The sequence below is a fragment of the Natrix helvetica genome (genome assembly GCF_964273705.1).
Source record: "Natrix helvetica genome assembly, chromosome: 2".
NCBI lineage: Eukaryota > Metazoa > Chordata > Lepidosauria > Squamata > Natricidae > Natrix > Natrix helvetica.
Genome location: NC_138552.1, coordinates 75,231,456 through 75,251,273, shown reverse-complemented (window position 1 = coordinate 75,251,273; position 19,818 = coordinate 75,231,456). Strand labels below are relative to the sequence as shown.

The window sequence follows — 19,818 nt, the reverse complement described above, 5'->3', positions numbered from 1 at the left end:
TAAGGACTTTAAATGTCTATGGAGATTCTCAGTCATCCAGGTCATGGTTGTTATAAAGGTGCATTTTCAAGAGGCAACTGGACTTTCTGGTTTTTCTTTGAAGACATTTTGCTTTTCATCCCAGAAGCTTCTCCAGGCCTGACTGGATGGTGGGGAATGGAAGGATCTATACTCCTTGCAGGTAGATGGTCATTTGCATTCTTTTAGCAAGTCGTTAAGGCCACCTGGAGGCTTATCTGTGTTGCCAGGATCACCTGAGTGGTGCAAATGGGAGTGGAGCCTTCTTGGAACTGTTGGAAGGACTGTGTTGTAGATTGGAGATAGATGATGAACAGTCCACTCTCAACATGGTTGTCGCAAAGGTGCATTTTCAGGAGGCAACTAGACTTTCCTGTTTTTTCTTTCGAAGACGTTTTGCTTCTCATCCAAGAATCTTTTTGAGCTCTGACAGGATAGCGGGGAATGGAAGGATGTATATTCCTTGCATCCAGCTGGACATTTGCATCCTTTTAGAGGGTCATTGAAACATTTGGAGGTTTAATCTGTGTCTTCAGGGTCCCCTGAGAAATACTCCTGGTTCCTGTAGTCAGCAATTTTTCCTCTGGAAATCCATTCCTAAGGGTGTTCATCCCCAATTGTATAGCTAAAAGTCTGTAGAGTAGACATACTCAGTCATCCAGGTCATGGTTGACCCAAAAGGGCTTTTTCAGGAGGCAACTGGACTTTGTTTTTGGATGATGAGAAGTGAAACGTCTTCAAAAGAAAAAAAAATAAAGTCCAGTTGCCTCCTGAAAAAGCACCTTTGGGTTGTCTAGAAGTTCTTTTCTAATCCTAAAGTAAGAGTAGAGGGCTGTATCATTAAGGCAATACTCTAGATCAGAATGTCCAATCTTGGCAACTTTAAATTTGTGGACTTGAACTCCCAGAATTCCCCAGCCAGCCATGTGATTATTCTGCAGTTCGTTGTGATTCCGATACATCTGGAGACAAAATGGATGTGTTTATCAATGCAGGGTAGCGATTTGTGCAAGGCTTATCTATAAGAGAAATCTAGTCAAATCCAGTTATCATTTTATTTCCTGTATTGATGCACAAAGAGCTGGATTCATAGTTCCTGTTCAAAGACTTTTACACAGATCCATCTGGTGCAATGGTTGTATCTGATTGAGGGGCCACCTGGTTCTCCACACCCTAGTCACCTTATAAATGGGACTACTGTAATGCATTCTATCTGGGATTTCCCTTGAAGATCACTTGGAAAACACAGCTGGTCCAGAATGCAGCAGCATGCATAATTTTGAGCATGGACATTGGGTCACCACTGCTGCACAAGCTGCACTGGGTGGCCAATATATTTCAAAGTGCTACTTCTTTTCCCCCCTAAATATGATATTTTTATCCTGCCTGTGCATATGGCCATGTGCACCCAATACATTAATATTTAATAAGATTCAGGGGCTTCCTTTTAAAGAGAGGGCCTGCTCTAAAATGGTTGTTTTTGAAAATAAAACTCCTTTGTAATCCTCATACAAATCCTGTGGCATAAGTGAGGATGCAAGATAAGCCGTTTGGGGCATTTTAAAGCAACATGGGATAGCAAATGTTGCACACCATTGCACTCACCCTCAATCGATTTTTCCCGTGGGCGGGTGGGAATCTGTCTACAAAGCTAAAGACATCTATTATCTTTCTTTAAACCTCTCCCTTACAAAAAAGCAGAGCAGCTTATTTCAGTTCTAATGTTGCGTTGATATTATCAGCCAAGATCTTAGAATAAAATAACCGAGTTGGAAGGGACCTTGGACGTCTTCTAGTCCAACACCCTGCTCAGGCAGCAAACCCTATGCCGTTTCAGACAAATAGTTGTCCTATCTTTTCTTAAAAACTTCCAGTGATGGAGCATTCACAACTCCTGAAGCCAAGTTGTTCTACTGATTGTTTTCACTGTCAGGAAATTTCTCCTTAGTTCTAGGTTGCTTCTCTCCTTGATTAGTTTACATCCTTTGCTTATCATCTTGCCTTCAGGTGCTTTGGAGAGGCCCCTTAGGCTCATGTTGGCACAGCGCCCAACGTGAACCCCAAGTAAAACAAAGCTCCTGTTTTTCTAAGCCCAAGGACCACAGAGATCAATTGAGCCAGAGTTTAGTTCTTTATATGCTTACAAACAAAATTCCCACCAGCTTAAACCCTAACTTTTCTCACCCTAATGGAGATACCCTGAAAGATTTATAGGGAGCTTCTATCCTTACTTTTTTCCTCTGTCTCCTATCCAACTCTGGACTGGATTGGCTCCTCCCCCCTTTTTGGGAACATCCTTCTTTTTTCCTGAGAAATTGCCACCGTAGTCCATTGTACTCGCTCCCTCTCTGTGGGCATCCTTTCACAGTTCCCCAAAACTGATGTGAACATTTTTGCTTAAACCCAGTGTGCCTAAGTAGTCCAGAAATAACATGATGTCACTCAGATTTTCTTGGGCCACTTACAGAAACAAAACACCAATACACCCCCATGGCCCCCTGGCAACTACAGTCCACGCAACCATTTGATGGGCTCCATATCACTCTGGGGTCCCAGGCCCATTGGCAACACCATGTCTTCAGGACCTTTTGAAAAAGTGTCAAAATGTGGGCCGATCTTATTTCTGGGATGACATTCCACAGGGAAGGAGCCACCTTGGAGAAGGCCCTTCTTCTTAGTCCCATCAATGGAACTCTTAAGAGAGGGGACCTGTAACATATTCTGCCTCTCCACTCTGGTGGTGGGTTGGGTAGATATAACTGGGAAAACAGGGTCCTTCAAATATCTGGCCTAAATGTCTAACTGGAGAAAAGATGAATTCCCATTGAGTGTTTGTTGCTTTCAACATGGGATTCCCTCCCCCAAAAAAGTTGATCCATCATTACTAGAAGCAATACGTCCCAAAATGATCCTCCCTTTGATGTGGTTTCTTAACAGCTATTCTTGCTGTTATAAAAAGCATTTGTTTAGTTTTAAAATATATTTTTATTTTAGTTCACTTACTACTGACAAGGTATTTGTGAGAAGCCCTCAGCGTAACAACAACAACAACTGTAATGTTGAAATGTATGTAAGGTGTAGTAAGTGTAATCCATAGGGACACATCTTCTGGGAAAGAGCAGCAGCAATAATGAATGTCTGTGAGGTTGACCCAAACTCAGCACCTTAGTTATCTCTCAGTACTTGCGAATGGAGGTGGGGATCATCAGTGCTGCCTCTTCCTCCCCACCCCCTGCCCTGGTAAAGGAAAAAAAAAGACCATTGCTTCAAAATTACTGGAATTTTATTTGCCTCAGGCTTATGAATTGCAACCAAAGACATTGTGCAAAGAAAGCAAAGATTAAGTACACTTTGAGGAAAGGTAACAAACCATAAATGGTAGCATAAAAGAATCTGATGAAAAAAGCCATTCATTATACTATACTTGAAATATTTAACAGCATTTTAAATCCAACTTTTTATAATCAAGGGGGGGGGAGAGAAGAGGGGGGGGGAAGTAAAGTTTACAGTAGACATAAATTTCATGTATACAGTTCAAAAAGCATTTCTTTTTCAACAGATCATGGAGCATAAACTGAAGCAACAAATGGTAGGGGGTGGGCGAGAGACTAGCTACTGTACATTTAGAAGCTATTAAACAAAACTGCATATTATGTAGCACAATGTAAAACAGATACAGAACTAATAAAACTTGGAAAATTGCCTGATGAAAAATAAAATTACCAGTTGCTTTTAATGGCTCCTGGTTAGCAATGCTACAAAAGACTTTTATTTTAAAACGTTCCTGATGCTGGTTGAGAGCATCTAATCAAATATCGAACCCAGGAATTGTCAAATCATTTAGTTAGCTAAATCCAACCCATAGAAATATACTATCCACCCATGTTTTTCCCATCAAAAGGGGTTTTTGTTTGTTTGTTTTTCCTTTGAGGCCTTTTTGGTCACAGTATGTTACATTTTTTTACACCACGAAATATGTTTGTCTGGTACTAACCCTAAAGTTAATTTATAGATGATATAAATACAGAAGCACCCCGATGCCTATCTGACCAAGTGAATTCACTGGGTGTAAACCGAGAGAAGAAATTTTGTCTTTACGAATATTCGTGGATCACTCGTCGTCACTTCCACTTACTTCTGACTGGTCCTAAATATAAGAGATACAGGGAAAAAAGTTAGAATATTCTCAAAATAAAAATGAGCAAAGGAATGGCAATAGAGAAACGAGGTGGAAATCAAGAACTAAGTGAGCATGCAGGTTCTACTGAACTAAATGGATTTAACTCCTGATGACTACTTCAGAAGAATTTCATTGAGTCTTTACAGTAGAACTGTCTTAAGCCAGAGAGCTATGGGAGCCACTGAAGGGTATATGTTATCTATGCCACTAAGCCCTGCGGTTAAACCAAACACAAACTTACTCTCAGGCTTTCACACAGGAATGTGAAGATTATACCTGGCACTGTCATGAATTACAAAGTTACTGGATGGAGCTGATCTGCAAGAAGGAATCTTGTTTCTGTTGGTGATTGGAAGATTCAAGAAGCACCACAACTGCACGATTCAGAGCAGGGGTTGTTACTCCACCCCCACCTTTCAAACAGCCTGTCTCGTAATGCAGGAGTTGGATGAACATAAAATGGGGCCTCTAGTGGAGCACCAAATATTCCTGGCTTCCATTCATTAACAACAAGAGTTTGACTTTGCTTCCCCTTATAAAACAGGATGCCAACGCAGAACCAATTTTGGAGGAAAAGCTAAGAATAGTTTCTACTGTGACTTGGTGTGTTTTCAGTTCTAGAATTGAACGTAAATCCCTGGTTTGTGCTTGTATTTAGTGGTAACCTGATTTTTTAAATTCTAAAATATGATATACTGTATATATGTTGGCGCACCTTGGAATAGATTAATTAGATTTAGAAGATGCTTGACTTCAATTCTGAGCAACATACACTAGTAAGCTGTAATCTAGTAAAGCATAGTAAAAAATATAACCTCCCGTTCACCTCTATTTCTTACACCAGTGAATTTCTAATACTTAGCTTTTGTACTGACAGACTAAGATTAGAGAGCTATTTTATGTACAGGCTTGGTCATACTCCATAGGATTTTTGAAAAATGCATTGAGATATAATCCTCTGGGTGACTTGCTGTGGGCTTGAGAACTACTATCTACTTTGATGTTTAGGACAAGCTGCACACCACTTTTGATATTTTTGTCCAAATATGCCATAAGTGGATAGAAAGCAGACTGCAAACTTCACCGCTTACTTCTTTTTAAAAAATTTCGATCTCCTCCATAATATTAATGTAGAAAGATTAGTACGTGTAAAACCAATTGCAGTGAAGAGTAAAGAAAAGAAAGGAAAAGAAAAGATATCAGTGATTCAATTGGGCCGTACTTACATTTTCATCTTGATCCTCATCACTATCATCATCACTCACAACCGGTTTGGCTTTGACCCGAACCTGGCGTTTCTTGCCTTTCCCTTTATCTCGGTTTTTGTCCTCTTTCTTGTTTAGCTTAATTTTCACTTTCACAGATTTTGCTGAGAAAGAGGAAAAAAATGTTGAGAACTTGAATGCCAAAACTGATACTCTTAAAACAAACATGTATGTCCCACTCTATAAGGGATTTCCTCACCGTTCCTTTTTCTGACCCATAGATTTACAAAAAACACAGCTAAGCCATGAAAATATATTACTTAGCTTGAAATAATCTGAATGGTAAGAACTCTCTTTTTATTGTTATTTTACTGGCCCAAATGGAACTTTCTCTAGTTACGTCTTGAATGGCAAAGACGGTCAGTTTGCCAAAAAGGCAGATTGCTTGTTCCTAATTTTGAATGAAAGACTTACATTCAGATTCTGACTCGTCTTCCTCATCATCTTCTTCCTCGTTGCTGTCGTCCTCACTTTCATCTTCTTTGGCAAGCTTCTGCCGTGCACTTTTGAAGACTGACTGAAGAACAATGGAGTCCTCATAGATCTGGAGCATGAAAGCAAACGTGTGTCGGAAATGTAAGCTTCGCTTCATCAAAAATCCACAGCATGGAAGGTTATTTTCTATTCAAACCAACAGAGAGCATGGTCTCTTCTCTCCCTGAACAAGACATCATTCTTCTTACATGTATGTTATAGCAAATAGCAGTGTTAATTTTTTATGCACTAAATTAAGTGAGCTTCCATATTATAGTGCTTTTCACATTTCCCAGCCTATTTTTATGCCTAAATTATTTAATTGTGCAGTACTAATGCTATTAAAGCCTTCCATGGGAAACTCTAATTAAGATTTAGATTATAGTCTAACTATATATTCAACATGAAATAGGCAAAGTCCTTGGGTGATAATTATGGCAGAAAAATAAAATGGCTCATATTTGCTGGTAACAGAACCTTTATGAAATAAACTGTAAGTATCTAAAGTGCTCAGGCCATAGTTGCTGTAAAATGTTAGAAACTATTGCAGTATCCTAACTCCAGTTGCCCTCCTGAAAATTGTTTTGGCTTATCATTAAGACCCTGAATCGTTATTTAAGATTTATATCTCTAATGATTTCAACCTAGTTAATGCCAATTGCTGGCTGGGAAATTTCGGGAATTAAAGTCCACAGATCTTAAAGTTGCCAACATTGGACACCCCTAACCTAGGCCATGACATAAGGGGGAAATGATTTTTATGCACAGAACCTATGGGGCTAGAGGGAACAAGCACTCAATCTTACAGTCAGTTCCTGATCTCTCAAATTTTTCAAATAATTTAAAAAAAATATTTTATTTTATCAGCTTATATCACTAAAAAGACCCCGAGTTCTGTATTACATTACTTTTTTGTATAACTGTATTTGCAAAAGAAGGTTTGAAAATTAATCTTCCTTCTCAAATCAACTGGTACTATTGCAAGCGATGTTTAATACGACTACAACAACTCAAAGCCATTTTATAGATATGAAGACACTTAACTTGCATTTCAGATGATCAGAGATAATAGGTGTAAACTAGATGGTTTATTGCTTTTAAAACTAGTTTGGGATTCTTATTACCTTTAGGCTTCCTTGTGCAATAAACGTGCAAGCTATAGTGCTAAGACTATAGAATATTCATTAGGAGTGATATAGTGTCCCCTCTGTCAATAGCGTTGGAGAATGGTCTTTGAAGCCTTTAAGATTTATAAGATCTCTCTTTGGAATTCAGCATTATTCCCGAAAAAAGCAATGAGAACTGTGATTCTAAATCTTGTGTTGTGCAGTTGCATAAAAAACAGTGTTCCAGAGATTCTCAAACTGGTCACTTCAAGGGATAATTTGCCATTTTCTGAACATAAATCTTCCAAAAGTATTCATAATGTTCCGGTGTTGGAGAACTCTTGTACTCCAATCAGTCCAGGAAGTTGAGTTGCATCTTTAACCCCCCCCCCCCCCCCAAATCACCAAACTTTCCACTACAATTTAAAGAATTAAATGAACAAATCATTCCTTTCTACACTGTTTTTCAACTGAACAGAAGCAAGGTATAAGATGCTTGATTTTGGGGAAGTCTACGTCCTTGCCAGAATATAACTGCAAAATGAAAGCAGCGTGCATATATGCAGTTCTCAGCCCTGCCAGTTTTAGATTCCCCCTTAACCGTCTTTATCCTCTAGGATTGTGTCTGCTTCCTGGCATCATGGGCTCAACTGATGATCTGCAATGCAACTTCACAAGGATTCTGAAGTCGTCTAAAAACCCTGCGAGAAGGCCCTGACCTTCATTTTCCAAATTGTACGTGCCATTCTTGCAATGTTTTGGAAGAGCTGTGGAAAGTGTACCAATGCCTTAGAAACCTTGTGACAATGGTATGTGCTATTTGGAGAACTGCAAAAACAATCTTGGAAAGAAGACTCATAGTCAATGGCTGCCTCTCATAGGACCAGGCTGATCCTGCCTTGTCAGCAGTGGGAAGAAGATGGCCAAAGTTAACTGGGCATGGCTATGGCCTGTAAAACACAGGATGGCAAGGGATTTATGTTGTGGCAGGGGCCATGGAAGCCAGCTGAGACTGCTGAGGAGTGCCATTGTGCAGAGTGGCCAAAAGGTCAGAGACGGGGAGAGTTGAAGTATCCCTGCAGTTATAAGTGAGATGAGTTGCCCAGCCTCCAACTTTGATTGGACATTACAATGGTTTTGGGGACTGGGCATAAGTACCATTCATTCGGCACATTGTAACTTTGAACAGCTGCTGAATGAATGGCCGTTAAGTGAGGACTACCTCTAAGTTAAATCCGAAACAAATAGATTTAAAATTATTTTATGTAAAATTATTATGCACAATGTAGACCTATGATAACATTTTTAGTGCCAGTATTTCCTACTCTCATGCTCAATGAATAGCAGAGTATGACAATCCAGCACTCTTCAATTGTGCTGATTTCAGTTCCCACTAAGAATTGGAAGTTGAAATTTCAAATTGAATGGCCCAAAGGGATCCAGATTGTACACAGTATTCAATGCAAATACATACATCAATGGCCTTAGTATCATAGATTATTTGAATCAGACCTGTGATCCTTCTAAGTTGAAGGTCTGGGCATTGTGACACAACAACATGACATCTTTCTCCAAGTCACTGAGACTCCGATATTTATGATTACGAATTCTTTCCTAGAAACAGTAGATTTTTTAAAAGAAAGGGCAGAGGGAAAGATTGAAAGGGGAAAAAAATCACACATAAAATTAATTAATTAACAACATAACTCAGAATAAAACAGATGCAGTTTTGTTCTAAATGATTTAAGTACTATACCCTGTCAACTAATTAAATAGGGCAAACATAGCAGCCCTTATTCAGAAAAATGCCAAAATTCTCCACATATTGAACGAAGAACAGAGAACAACATTGAATGAAAAGAAGAATTACAAATGATAACTTTCAAGAAGCTATGTGTCTAATTCAGGTAAAAATGTATATGTGCCAGAAAAATGAAAATACTAGAAGCTTTAGTGGTGCATACCCCATTGATGTACCTAAAGCTGCTATGTACTACAAGGACTTTAATAAGCTTATAAAGAATAATATTTATGTTGTTACTGTTTACATATACATCACAATGTGAGAAAGTACAACATTCAAATTCACTAAAACTAAATGTAGCTATAATGAAATCCATGGGTTAAATGCAATGTTTATTCCATCAGTAAGAGCAGTATCTGAGTTTTGTTGGTTATTTTCTATCTCACACACTTCAGCAGTGCAAGTACTACCTTCCTTTCAATTGTTGAAGGTCTCTATAAATTTCAGGGGCCTCTCAGAAATGGGAGAAAGTGATAAGTCATTGAAGATAACACTCTTTTCTGTCAGTGTAATTTTCCTGATTGAGTAGAAGCTTCAGAAGGAGCACCTGCTTCCTGGAAGGCTTGTTTTAAACTATGTTTAAGATAGCTTAAATATTCCCCGAAGCTGGCTCTTGTTTTATGCTCCCTCATGCATCTCAATAAAGCTTTTTAATTAAAAAAAACTTTGGATTTTTTATTAACAACCTGGTCATTTAAAAAAAAATAAACTTCCCAGAGTTTGTGCAGATGCTGTCAGGAACAAATGATCAGACCCATACATATAGAATTCAAGCTATCTACTTTATTGTTCTTTGCCTATAGTACAGGAATCTCCTCAGGCTGGCAGCTTTTGCCTGGAAAAGACTCTAAGGCATTTGGGGGTGGCATGTCAGACCTAGACTTCTTGTGCCAATCAATCAATCTTTATTATGGTCAAAACTAGCAAATAAAAGCATTAAAACAATAATACTAAAAAAATAAAATAAACAGAATAATATATTGCGATTGGTGGTGAATTAACAGTGGGCAGTTGAAATTTGCCTAATTTTACATACATCATATCAGAATTTGACCTCATTTAGGTAGGTAGGTAGGGAGAGGGATAGAGAGAAATACAGCAGGTAGGTAGAGAGACAGAGTGTGTGTGTAGGTAGGCAGGTAGAGGGATATATATATGTATGTATGTATGTATGTATGTATGTATGTATGTTACACCCGTGAAAATCTACGAAAACAAATATATATATATATATATATATAGATAGATAGATAGATAGATAGATAGATAGATAGATAGAGATACAGTAGATAGGGAGGGAGAGAGAGAGATACAGTAGATAGGGAGAGAGAGAGAGAGAGAGAGAGAGAGAGAGAGAGAGAGAGAGAAAGAGAAAGAGAGAGAGAGAACATAGGTAGGTAGATCTTTTCAGGTGTATTTATCCATGTGCTGGAGAAGGAAATAGCTGACAATCTGCAGCACCTAAGATTTTATTTCTGCTGGCACAACACTTGATCAATGTAATTCTCATCAATCAGTTAGAGGTTTCCAAAAGGGGAAAAAAAGTTTTTGCACTCTGCAAACCTCCTAAAAACGGCCTGTTTTTCACGAAAGTGGGCCCGGTTTCCCCTCCCCCAAAAGCATGAATGGCCTTGGAGGGGGGCTTGCAGAGTGCTCTGGGGGGGGATGGGTCCCCCAAAAACGAGCAAAAAAGAGCCTGTTTTTTTTTGTCAAAAAAATTGCATGCATAGCCTTATGGAGGCTTATTGGGTGCTGCTGGGGGGAGGGGCAGAAAACGGCCCGTTTTGTGCTCTGTTCTGCTCTCCCCAGCCCCCAGGAGCTCTCTGAAAGCCTCCATAAGGGCATGCATGGACATTTTGATGAAGGAAGGGGGCTTCGGGAGGCAAAAAATGCTGTATTCGATGTGTAAGACGCACCCAGATTTTCAGCCTCTTTTTTGAGGAAAAAAGGTGCGACTTATACTCCGAAAAATACGGTACTTCATACTGATCCAATAACCTCTTGCATTTACATAATGAGTCTAGGCTGATTCCTTGCTTGAGCCCTTCTCCCATCTGGGATGGCTCGTCTCCAATAGATGCCTTCAACAAACTAGGCTATGTTATATTCTCAAGAATTTGTTTTCAATAACAATTTATTCACAATTTAATATTACTTATGAAGGTTCATAGCAAGCAATATTTTTATGTTCATTGTGTGCAAATATTTACATAATAATTTTAATTAATGACAAATACATTCAAATGCAATCAAAATTATACTGACCTTAATTTTTTTGAAGTCCACTGGTTTTCTAATTAGCTCATAATATTCTGGGTATTCTTTTCGAGAAGGCAGCTGAACGAAGACTTCACTTAACTGCCGTCCCGAACTGTAGAAAAGAAGGAAGCAAAACATTAATAAGTGACAAGAAGCAATGCATTGATTCTATTCTCCATGGGCATTCGTAGACCGTGTCCTGATAGGGATAGGAGCCAAGACAAATATTGTGAATTTAAACTACCAATTACTAGGGCCCCATTCAAAAGTAATTTTCCCTGGGAAATTGCCAGACTTGGCATTTAATATGCAAAATATCTTTTTAAAAACATTTCCAATGCTATTATCATTAAGAAAAGATCCTGCTGTTTGGCATTTCAGAACCATGGTAGCTTTTCAGTCATGATATTCATAACTTACCTCATGGATTTGTATCCCAGCAGAAACAAATAATCATTTTTAGCATCTGAAGTCACATCCAAACTATCCAGAAACTGCAGGTTTTAATGAATTTCAATGCAAGTGCAGCACAGCTGTACATCTTTATTATCTTGGCAACAGGATGTAACTGCAGACTACAGTGCCAGTCTGGAATATTTTATCTGCAATTCCTTTGCTTATTTACATAACACACTTTGCCAATAAGCCAGATCTGTGCATGAAACAATCGTAGTCTAACAATTCCTAATGAAGTCAATTTGGGACAGTCTTCATTCAGTCAACTTTTGAACTTCAATAAAAAAAAAGATTGTGGATGAACTATTACAACAGACAAGAGTGATGCAAAAGAGCCAGAATCAGCTGGGTATTTATATAGAGAGAAAAAGGCGTTTTCTATTGTGGTGTTACTTTGTGAGCTCTTCATGCTTGCTAAAAAGGGAATTTGCTTCATCCAGTTTGCTTTAAAAGACAAGAAAAAAGGATAGTTCTTGTGTTTTAATATTCAAGAAATGTGTTATCAATGCAATTCTTTTGCAAGGAGGAACCTGGATTTGCCATAGGCTAGCTTTGTTTAATAATGTTTTCAAAAGCACTGAATAAAGGTATTTTGCCAAAGATACGGTAGTGCCTTGCTTAATGTATGTTCTTACACCCGCATCAGAATATTGAATTATGCCCCGGCCCCGGGGGGAGGGGGGCACCCATCCATTGATTTCTGTGCTTCACAAAAAAGATGTTGTATCTGTCTTTGTGTGCAAATGTACATCAAGGTTGAAAAAAATAAATCTATTAGGCATTCTTCTAAGAAGAAAAATGTAATGGTTGCAATCAAGGATATGCTAAGTAAATTATGATTAATATGCAGGCTAATCCCATTTTAATATGTACGTTTCTGTTTCAAATAACATATTTTAGACACACACATGCACACATGAAAGAGGGAGAGAGATCTACCAAACATAAAAAATTGCGTTCACTATTTCTCTTTTGGTTGCCTAGCAACTACCAGATTATATGCTGAAAAGCCATAGGACCTGTATAAATTAATGGAATGTACAGAAATATGAGTGGCATTTCAGTGTTATAATTGCAGTGAGTTCTACTATTTTTCCACACAAATAAGCAAGCAAATAGAGACTGTGACTTATATGTTTATGTGTATTTATACATTATACACATGTCTTACCATTCTGGAAAGCAACTCCCTTATTTCAAAAACACCCTATGGGATAAACAGGAATACATTTGAAGTTCAAATGTAGATGCCTCTCACAACTGTGCCCTCAAAGGGCCTATCAGATTATTTTTACTGAAAACTCTGGTAGCATTCCATTGTTAATAATTCAGTATTAATTCAAAATTTAAAAGGAAACAAATACAAATAAATAGGAAATGTTTATGGCTTTGTAGAGATTAGCACTATCTATAGCACTATCTAGATACAGGTAGTCCCCAACTGACCGCATTTCATTTAGTGACCGTTAGAAGATACAATGGCACTGAAAAACGTGACTGGTGACATTTTTCACACTTATGACTGCTGCAGCATCTCGGTGGTCACATGATCAAAATTCAGGCACTTGGCAATTGGTTTATATTATGACAGTTGCTATGTTCCTAGGTCATGTGATCCCTTTTTTGTGACCATCTGACAAGCAGAATCAATGGGGGAAACAGATGGATTTAACGGCTATTTTATTAATTGAATAACTGCAGTGATTCACTTAACAAGAAAAGATCGTAAAATTGGGGAAAACTCAACAAATGTCTCACTTAGCAACATAACTTTTGAGCTCAATTGTGGTTGTTAAGTCAAGGACTACCTGTACCTCATCAAAGAGTGATTTTCACGTTACGCTACACTAATATTGAATGATATGTTCAATATTGTTAATTACAATCAATGTATCTTTAACTTTATAGGTTTCTACAGAACTGGTTCTAAGCAAGCGTAGAAGCAAAATTCTGAAGCAAAGCATAGTAATAGCATTTAGATTTGTATACCACTTCATAGTGCTTTTACAGTCCTCTCTAAGCGGTTTTATAGAGTCAGCGTATTGCCCCCAACAATCTGGGTCCTCATTTTACCCACCTTGGAAGGATGGAAGGATGAGTCAACCTTGAGCGGAACTGCCGAACTGCAGCTAGCACTCAGCTGAAGTAGCCTGCAGTATTGCACTCTAACCACTGTGCCATCTAAGCTCTTCAAGTATGAATCTAAAATGGACATTTCTTATTTCCTAAATTCAACAAAGGAACTGTTTTAACAAGTGACATCTCCGCCTGAGATTTGAGGATTCCCGAAATGATCTTTCTTCATGTTTTTAATACATGCCGAGATGTGGAATAACTGACCACATAGATATCCTCAGTCTGGAATTAAGTGAATTCCTAAGCAAATGCATCAAAATCTATCAACCTGTATCAACGATTGGGGCGCATGGGATACCTAAACCCAGAGAATAATACTTAACTACAAAACAAACACCAACACTTAGGAACCGTTCTGCAATCAGAACCATTCTGATTCTGCAATCTCTAGAAAAAATAGAGAAAAAATGGAAATATTTTCTACTTTTATGAACAAACCCACATGGATCCAAGCTATTAAGATAGGAAAATTATTTTACTAACAACTTACGGTATGATCTGTCCTCATTAATGTAATTATGGTATTGCAAAATTATTTTCCTCATGAGACAGTTCTAGCGTAGATGAGCAATCATAAAAAAATCAAATTCTACACTATATGCATTTCATAATTTTGGCTTCAGACTGTGTATTAACACAGGATTCATATTCTTATAACCACAATTTGAAAGGCAAAGTCGGACAGAGACCTGAATTTTACAATCGATGGATAATAGAACAGGGATCTTTTACATCTGAGTCTTATTCCTAGGAAAGGCATGCTTAACAAAGCATTGAACGCAGTGAAGTGTGAGGTGCAATCAGGCACCATTAATGCCAATGGACATCCCATAATAAAAAGGAATGCTTTGATGTATGAAATGTGACCTACTCACTGTGCTAAGTGGAATGAGAAAAAAAGAAATGGGAAAGGGTCGATCCCTATCTTGATGAAGTTGCTTAAGCCTGAAATTTAGTTTACCCTGTTCAAAGGTTAGAGAGCATTAGCTACCAAGGCAGTATTTTTGTTCAAAATGTTGCGACGTTTGTCCTCTTTAAAGCACTTGTGAAAATTTATGTATAAGTATCATATCCTCAGACATTAATGTTCCTTGGGTAACTCTGGGCTAGTCAATCCACTTCCACCCAACTTGACCCTCAAATTACTGTTGTGGTAATAAAAATGGACATAGCAATAGCCTTCTAAAATAGGTGGAGATCCACAACGGAATGAGACAATTTGCCTCAATCCACTCGCCACAGCCAATTGGCAATAATCAACTCACCATAGCTAACTCTGCACAGCCAAGTCACCACAGCACAACTTGCCATGGCCAAGATGCCACAGGACAACTCGCTGCAGGACAATTCCATTTAATTATTTAAAATAAATTTTAAAATATTTTAATTCTTGTCATTCACACTTTATTTTGTCCTTCCTTTGGCATCCTTTCTTTAATAGGTCTATTTGAATATTTCTTCGAGATTAGTGTAACTTGTCCTGTGGAGAGTTGTCCATGGCAAGTTGGCCGCAGCAAATTGGTTGTGGTGAGCTGTCTGAGGCAAGATAACTGTGGTGAGTTGTTGAAGACCCTATGTACTATGTCTGAGCAACTGTTCAAAAGTGACAGTTTATGGGACTTGCAAGGCTGAATAGGTTTTTCCATTTTTTATTTTCTATTCTGAAATTTACTGTGCACTATGACAATAACTAAGTTGTCCCGATCTAATACTGCTTAACTCATGCACTTTCTAGATTTGAGGAGAATTATTGGCTGGTAGGCAATTTTATGAAGTTCCTAAACCACAACGAGATCATTTCCTTTTGAGAATTTGGGCTATGTGCACATATTCCTCTGCAAAGGAAGATTAAGAAGAAAACCAGTTACGTGACTGTATTGCCTGAAAAACTCTCTTTTCCCAGGTCTATGGAGATTCTTAGTCATCTAGATCATGGTTGTCCCAAAGGTGCTTCTTCAAAAGGCAACTGGACATTGTTTTTACTTGAAGACGTTTCACTTCTCATCCAAGAAGTCAGTCAGAACTGAAGAAACTTCTTGGATGAAAAATGAAACGTCTTCAAGGGAAAACTTAGTCCAGTTGCCTTTTGAAAAAGCACTTTTGGGTCTCTTCCCCTCCCCTCCCTCACTCCTCTTGCTGTTTAATATAGCTTTATATCATTCAATATATCTTTTCATACAATTCTAGCAAACCATCCTCAGTTGTACCACATCAGTAAAGTGATTCATTCATTGCCTTTTCCTATTTCACCACTTTCTTTTCGAGGAGTTCATAAAAGTCCATCCGCCCACCTCTTTCTCAGACTTCTCCTTCCTCTTGACCTACTCACTCTTTTTAAATTTGGTTTGCAATGTCATCCTTTTGTGCTGTATTACCAAATCACTTCACTAAACTTCTTTTGTACTGGTTGTTCAGTTTTATACTCAATCCCATTCATTCAGCCCCTATCCATTCTTTATCCTATTTCTTCTCCCTTTACCACATAGAATTCTGGAGTGCTCCATTGCAACTGTATTCATGTTTAGATTTCTCACAATACACACAACTCTCACTTCTAAAAACACTCTCATATAATGAGCAAATGAGCAGAAACAGGTTTGTATACCCGGTTATTTTCTCCTCTTGTAACAATTATTCCTTACCGGAGATCACACACATATTTCTATTACTATTTATATTTCTGAACATTTCCATTAATTCACCCTTTAATAAAAATTCTACAAAAGGGACACACATTCAACAAATTGCTATTTGTTGCCATATATGTATAACTTGCAATTGATCATTTTATTTTTCCTATCAAACAGTATTATCTTGGTCTTCCATGAGAGATAATGATTCTCATTGCATCATACAAGTTAACCTAACATTTTCTGCACATTATTTGGGTTCTCAGACCAAAATACATCATAGGTATAAAATGTATACATATTTCTCCATTACCAACCAACATATGTTTAAGACAGCTGTTCCTTATACATAAATACATTAGACAAGCAAGGAGACTTGCACATCCTTATCTTACTACCTGCTCCCATTTGCTAGACATTTCATCTATTTTTTAAAGCATATTTCAACCATATATTACTTATCACATGCAGCAGAATTTTAAACAAAATTCTGCCAAGTATTTTCTTAGGGCACTTAACAAACAGTGTTTCCATGTACTCTTCCTAACTTTCCCTTTGTATAGAGGAACAAGCATTATTTCATTCATCAAGCATAGGTTGAAATCTTCATGCACACATTAACAAGTTGTAAATCATTCCATAAGAAAACCATTTCCATATTTAATGTTTCTTCAATTATACTAGCTACACCGGCAGCCTTGCCAATTTTTTTCTTGAACACTAATATTTAAAGCATCTGTTTCATTTCTAGACCTGAAATCTCTATTGTTCATATTATAAACCTCTAACATTCTCTACCCAGCTTTCCCTCAATTGTGTTCAACACTTTTATTTTTAATTCCCTTCTCTTCTGAAAGCTTCTTGTTTAAGCCTCTTCACTCACTTCCAAAACAATAGTTTATTTCCATCATGGCAAGTTCTTTTTTTAGTTTCTCTTAGCTGTTCCTTGCTCTTTTCAATCATATTCTTACATCCTCATTTTTCACAGCAGTTTCTCTTTTTTTGTTCATCTACAGCCTATTTTTAGTCTCTTCAGCCCAAAACATGTATTTCGTTTTTTCCATTAGTATAATTCTATAAGATTATTCTGTGGCTTTTGTAATATAATTATTTTCACTGTGTGGCAAACAGATTTCACGCCTGTTTTCTTAGCTCCCTCCATAACTTTACCAAAAAGTCCCTGACCACTCAATCCAATACAGCACAACCAACAGAAGCCCCAAAAAGAATTACACTGTCACACATCAAGAATGTCTTAGAAACTACCAACAGATCAGTGCAATCACACAAGCCAACTAAAGCCCTTCAAAACATCCTAAGCAGACCAAAAGACCCAACAACCCCAGAAAAAAACAGACATAATCTGCAACATACAATGTAAGGACCACAACAACTACTATGTAGGACAAAAGAGGCAGGAGAATGGCAGAATGCATCCACAAAGACCAACTAGCAAGTCAGAAGACATGATGAAAACTCTTCAATTTCACAACGTATAGACAGAATTAATCATAGATTCAATTGGGAAAATGGGACCATTCTAGACCAAGCCAAGTCTGAACTACGCCAGGGAATTTCTAAATTTATTTATTTATTTATTTATTTGATTTATAAGCCGCTCCCTCTCCTCAAAGGGACTCGGGGCGGCGTACAATCAGCAATATATATGACAAGTTTGCATGGAGGGGGTAAAAACTTATAACAACAATTACTTAGCAAATATTACAGTAATAATAGAAATTAAAATAACCTTAAAAAACTACCCTAAATATTTTAAAAATTTAAAAATCGCCAGGAGGATTAGTGAATAAGTTGTAATTACGCCAGGCCGGCTAGTTGGAACAAGTGGGTCTTGAGTTTCTTGCGGAAGGAGTGGAGATCAGTGGTAGTCCTAATGTCGGGGGGGGGGGGGGGAAGGTCGTTCCAGAGGGCTGGGCCCATCACAGAGAAGCTGTGAACCTGACAAATCAGCCATCAATAGACACATAGACATTAACATCTGTATACTGTGCAAAATAGACCCTCACCCAACCCAAAAAGAACAAAAAAACTAAGCACTTCTCCACCAACAATCTGCATCGATTACTCCAAGGCTAACATCAGACCAACAATCAAATAAACAATATACCTCAATCAAGAAGCTGCCAAAAAAGTCAACAGTAAACAGCTCAACCAAAGACTCTCTAGGACCACCCCCATCAACACTGACAGAGCAAGACACCAGAATATATTGACAGCAAACCCCACTCCTTACTAGCACTGTTGATGTTACCTAGTTAGGGTAATGAAACGCCTGCCAGAAAACAAGCAAGCTCAGAGAGCACCAAGGAACCTTTGTTTCTCACATTTAAAACCTCTCATAATAGTTAGAGATTTCACCCATTCTCTAAATCATTCAGCATAAATAATCAAATCCATCATGCTTCTTTATTTATTGTTATTCTTGCAAATTATGCTTTAATCATGTATTTCAAACAAGATTGTTTCCTAATCAGACATTCACTAACTAGTCTCATTCACACTTGGACCATTGAATGGTCTTGACTTTTTCTGTAATATCTTGTTCCATTTCATTAAGTTATCCAGAGAATGTTTCCCTTAGATTATACTTGTTCAAACATTGAACAATTTCCCCTCAATTCGTATTTGATTTTTCCACTGGAGCATAACATGCAACTATCATTAACCGACAAATTACTAGTTTTGTATATAGCCACAACAACCTATATTACAACAACTTGAACTTTCTGATTTGCATTTTAGACCTTCTATTCATAATTAAAACTCCAGCTATATTTCTCTCAAAGAATTCAACTATTCCTCTCCATTGGATCATATTACTTTTATTCATATATATTATATTGTTCACTTTTAAGTTTCAAAGACGTGCAATACACATACACCAGTGGTGGGTTGCAGATGGTATGCCCGCTCCGGCTGTACTGGAGCCTGCCTGGAGCACTGGATACCGTTCCGGTACGGTGCTCCAGAGGGCCCACCTGCCCGCCCGAGCACCTTACCTGTCCTTTAAAGCCTTCAGCGCTTCTGTGCATGGCGTATACAGTACCTGCACGATGCTCCACCGAGCTGCTGCAGCGTCCCGGAGGCATTTCTGGAAGGTATGATGCATGCGCGCATCGCATGTGTGTTCATGTGGAGGACAACAGGCCCCAGTATGGTTGCAACGGCTCCGGAACCCACCATTGACACACACACGTATGTTATATGTATGTATGTATGCATGTGTGTGTTTATATGTATATATGTATGTATACATACATACATACTGGTTGCAACGGGATCCGGAAATCACCACTGACACACACACGTATGTTATATGTATGTATGTATATATACGTGTGTGTGTGTAATTTGCATAAATTATGAAAGCTATACATAAAATAGATATAAATATATTATGTTGTTATTTATTGCGACATGGAAACTGACACAGATGGAAATCAGACAAAGCAAAGTTTTAACTAAATAC

The 19,818-nt window shown here is 38.0% G+C and overlaps 1 protein-coding gene across 7 annotated transcripts in view; it reads right to left on the bottom strand.

The window, feature by feature from the left end:
* Window positions 1-3,061: 3,061 nt before the first annotated feature.
* Window positions 3,062-19,818, bottom strand: part of SMARCA2 (SWI/SNF related BAF chromatin remodeling complex subunit ATPase 2) — a 120,588-nt gene continuing 103,831 nt past the window's right edge. For 6 of the 7 annotated variants that reach the window (XM_081942061.1, XM_081942062.1, XM_081942063.1 and 3 more), the window contains 5 exons: window positions 11,113-11,218; window positions 8,556-8,657; window positions 5,878-6,007; window positions 5,425-5,567; window positions 3,284-4,165 (listed from right to left, as the gene is read on the bottom strand). In XM_081942061.1, coding sequence (XP_081798187.1) covers window positions 4,130-4,165; window positions 5,425-5,567; window positions 5,878-6,007; window positions 8,556-8,657; window positions 11,113-11,218 — 517 coding nt within the window. In that variant the 3' untranslated portion in view covers window positions 3,284-4,129. Of the gene's footprint in view, window positions 3,256-3,283; window positions 4,166-5,424; window positions 5,568-5,877; window positions 6,008-8,555; window positions 8,658-11,112; window positions 11,219-19,818 lie in introns of those variants that run through there. The other variant, XR_014174438.1, reaches the window with a different exon arrangement.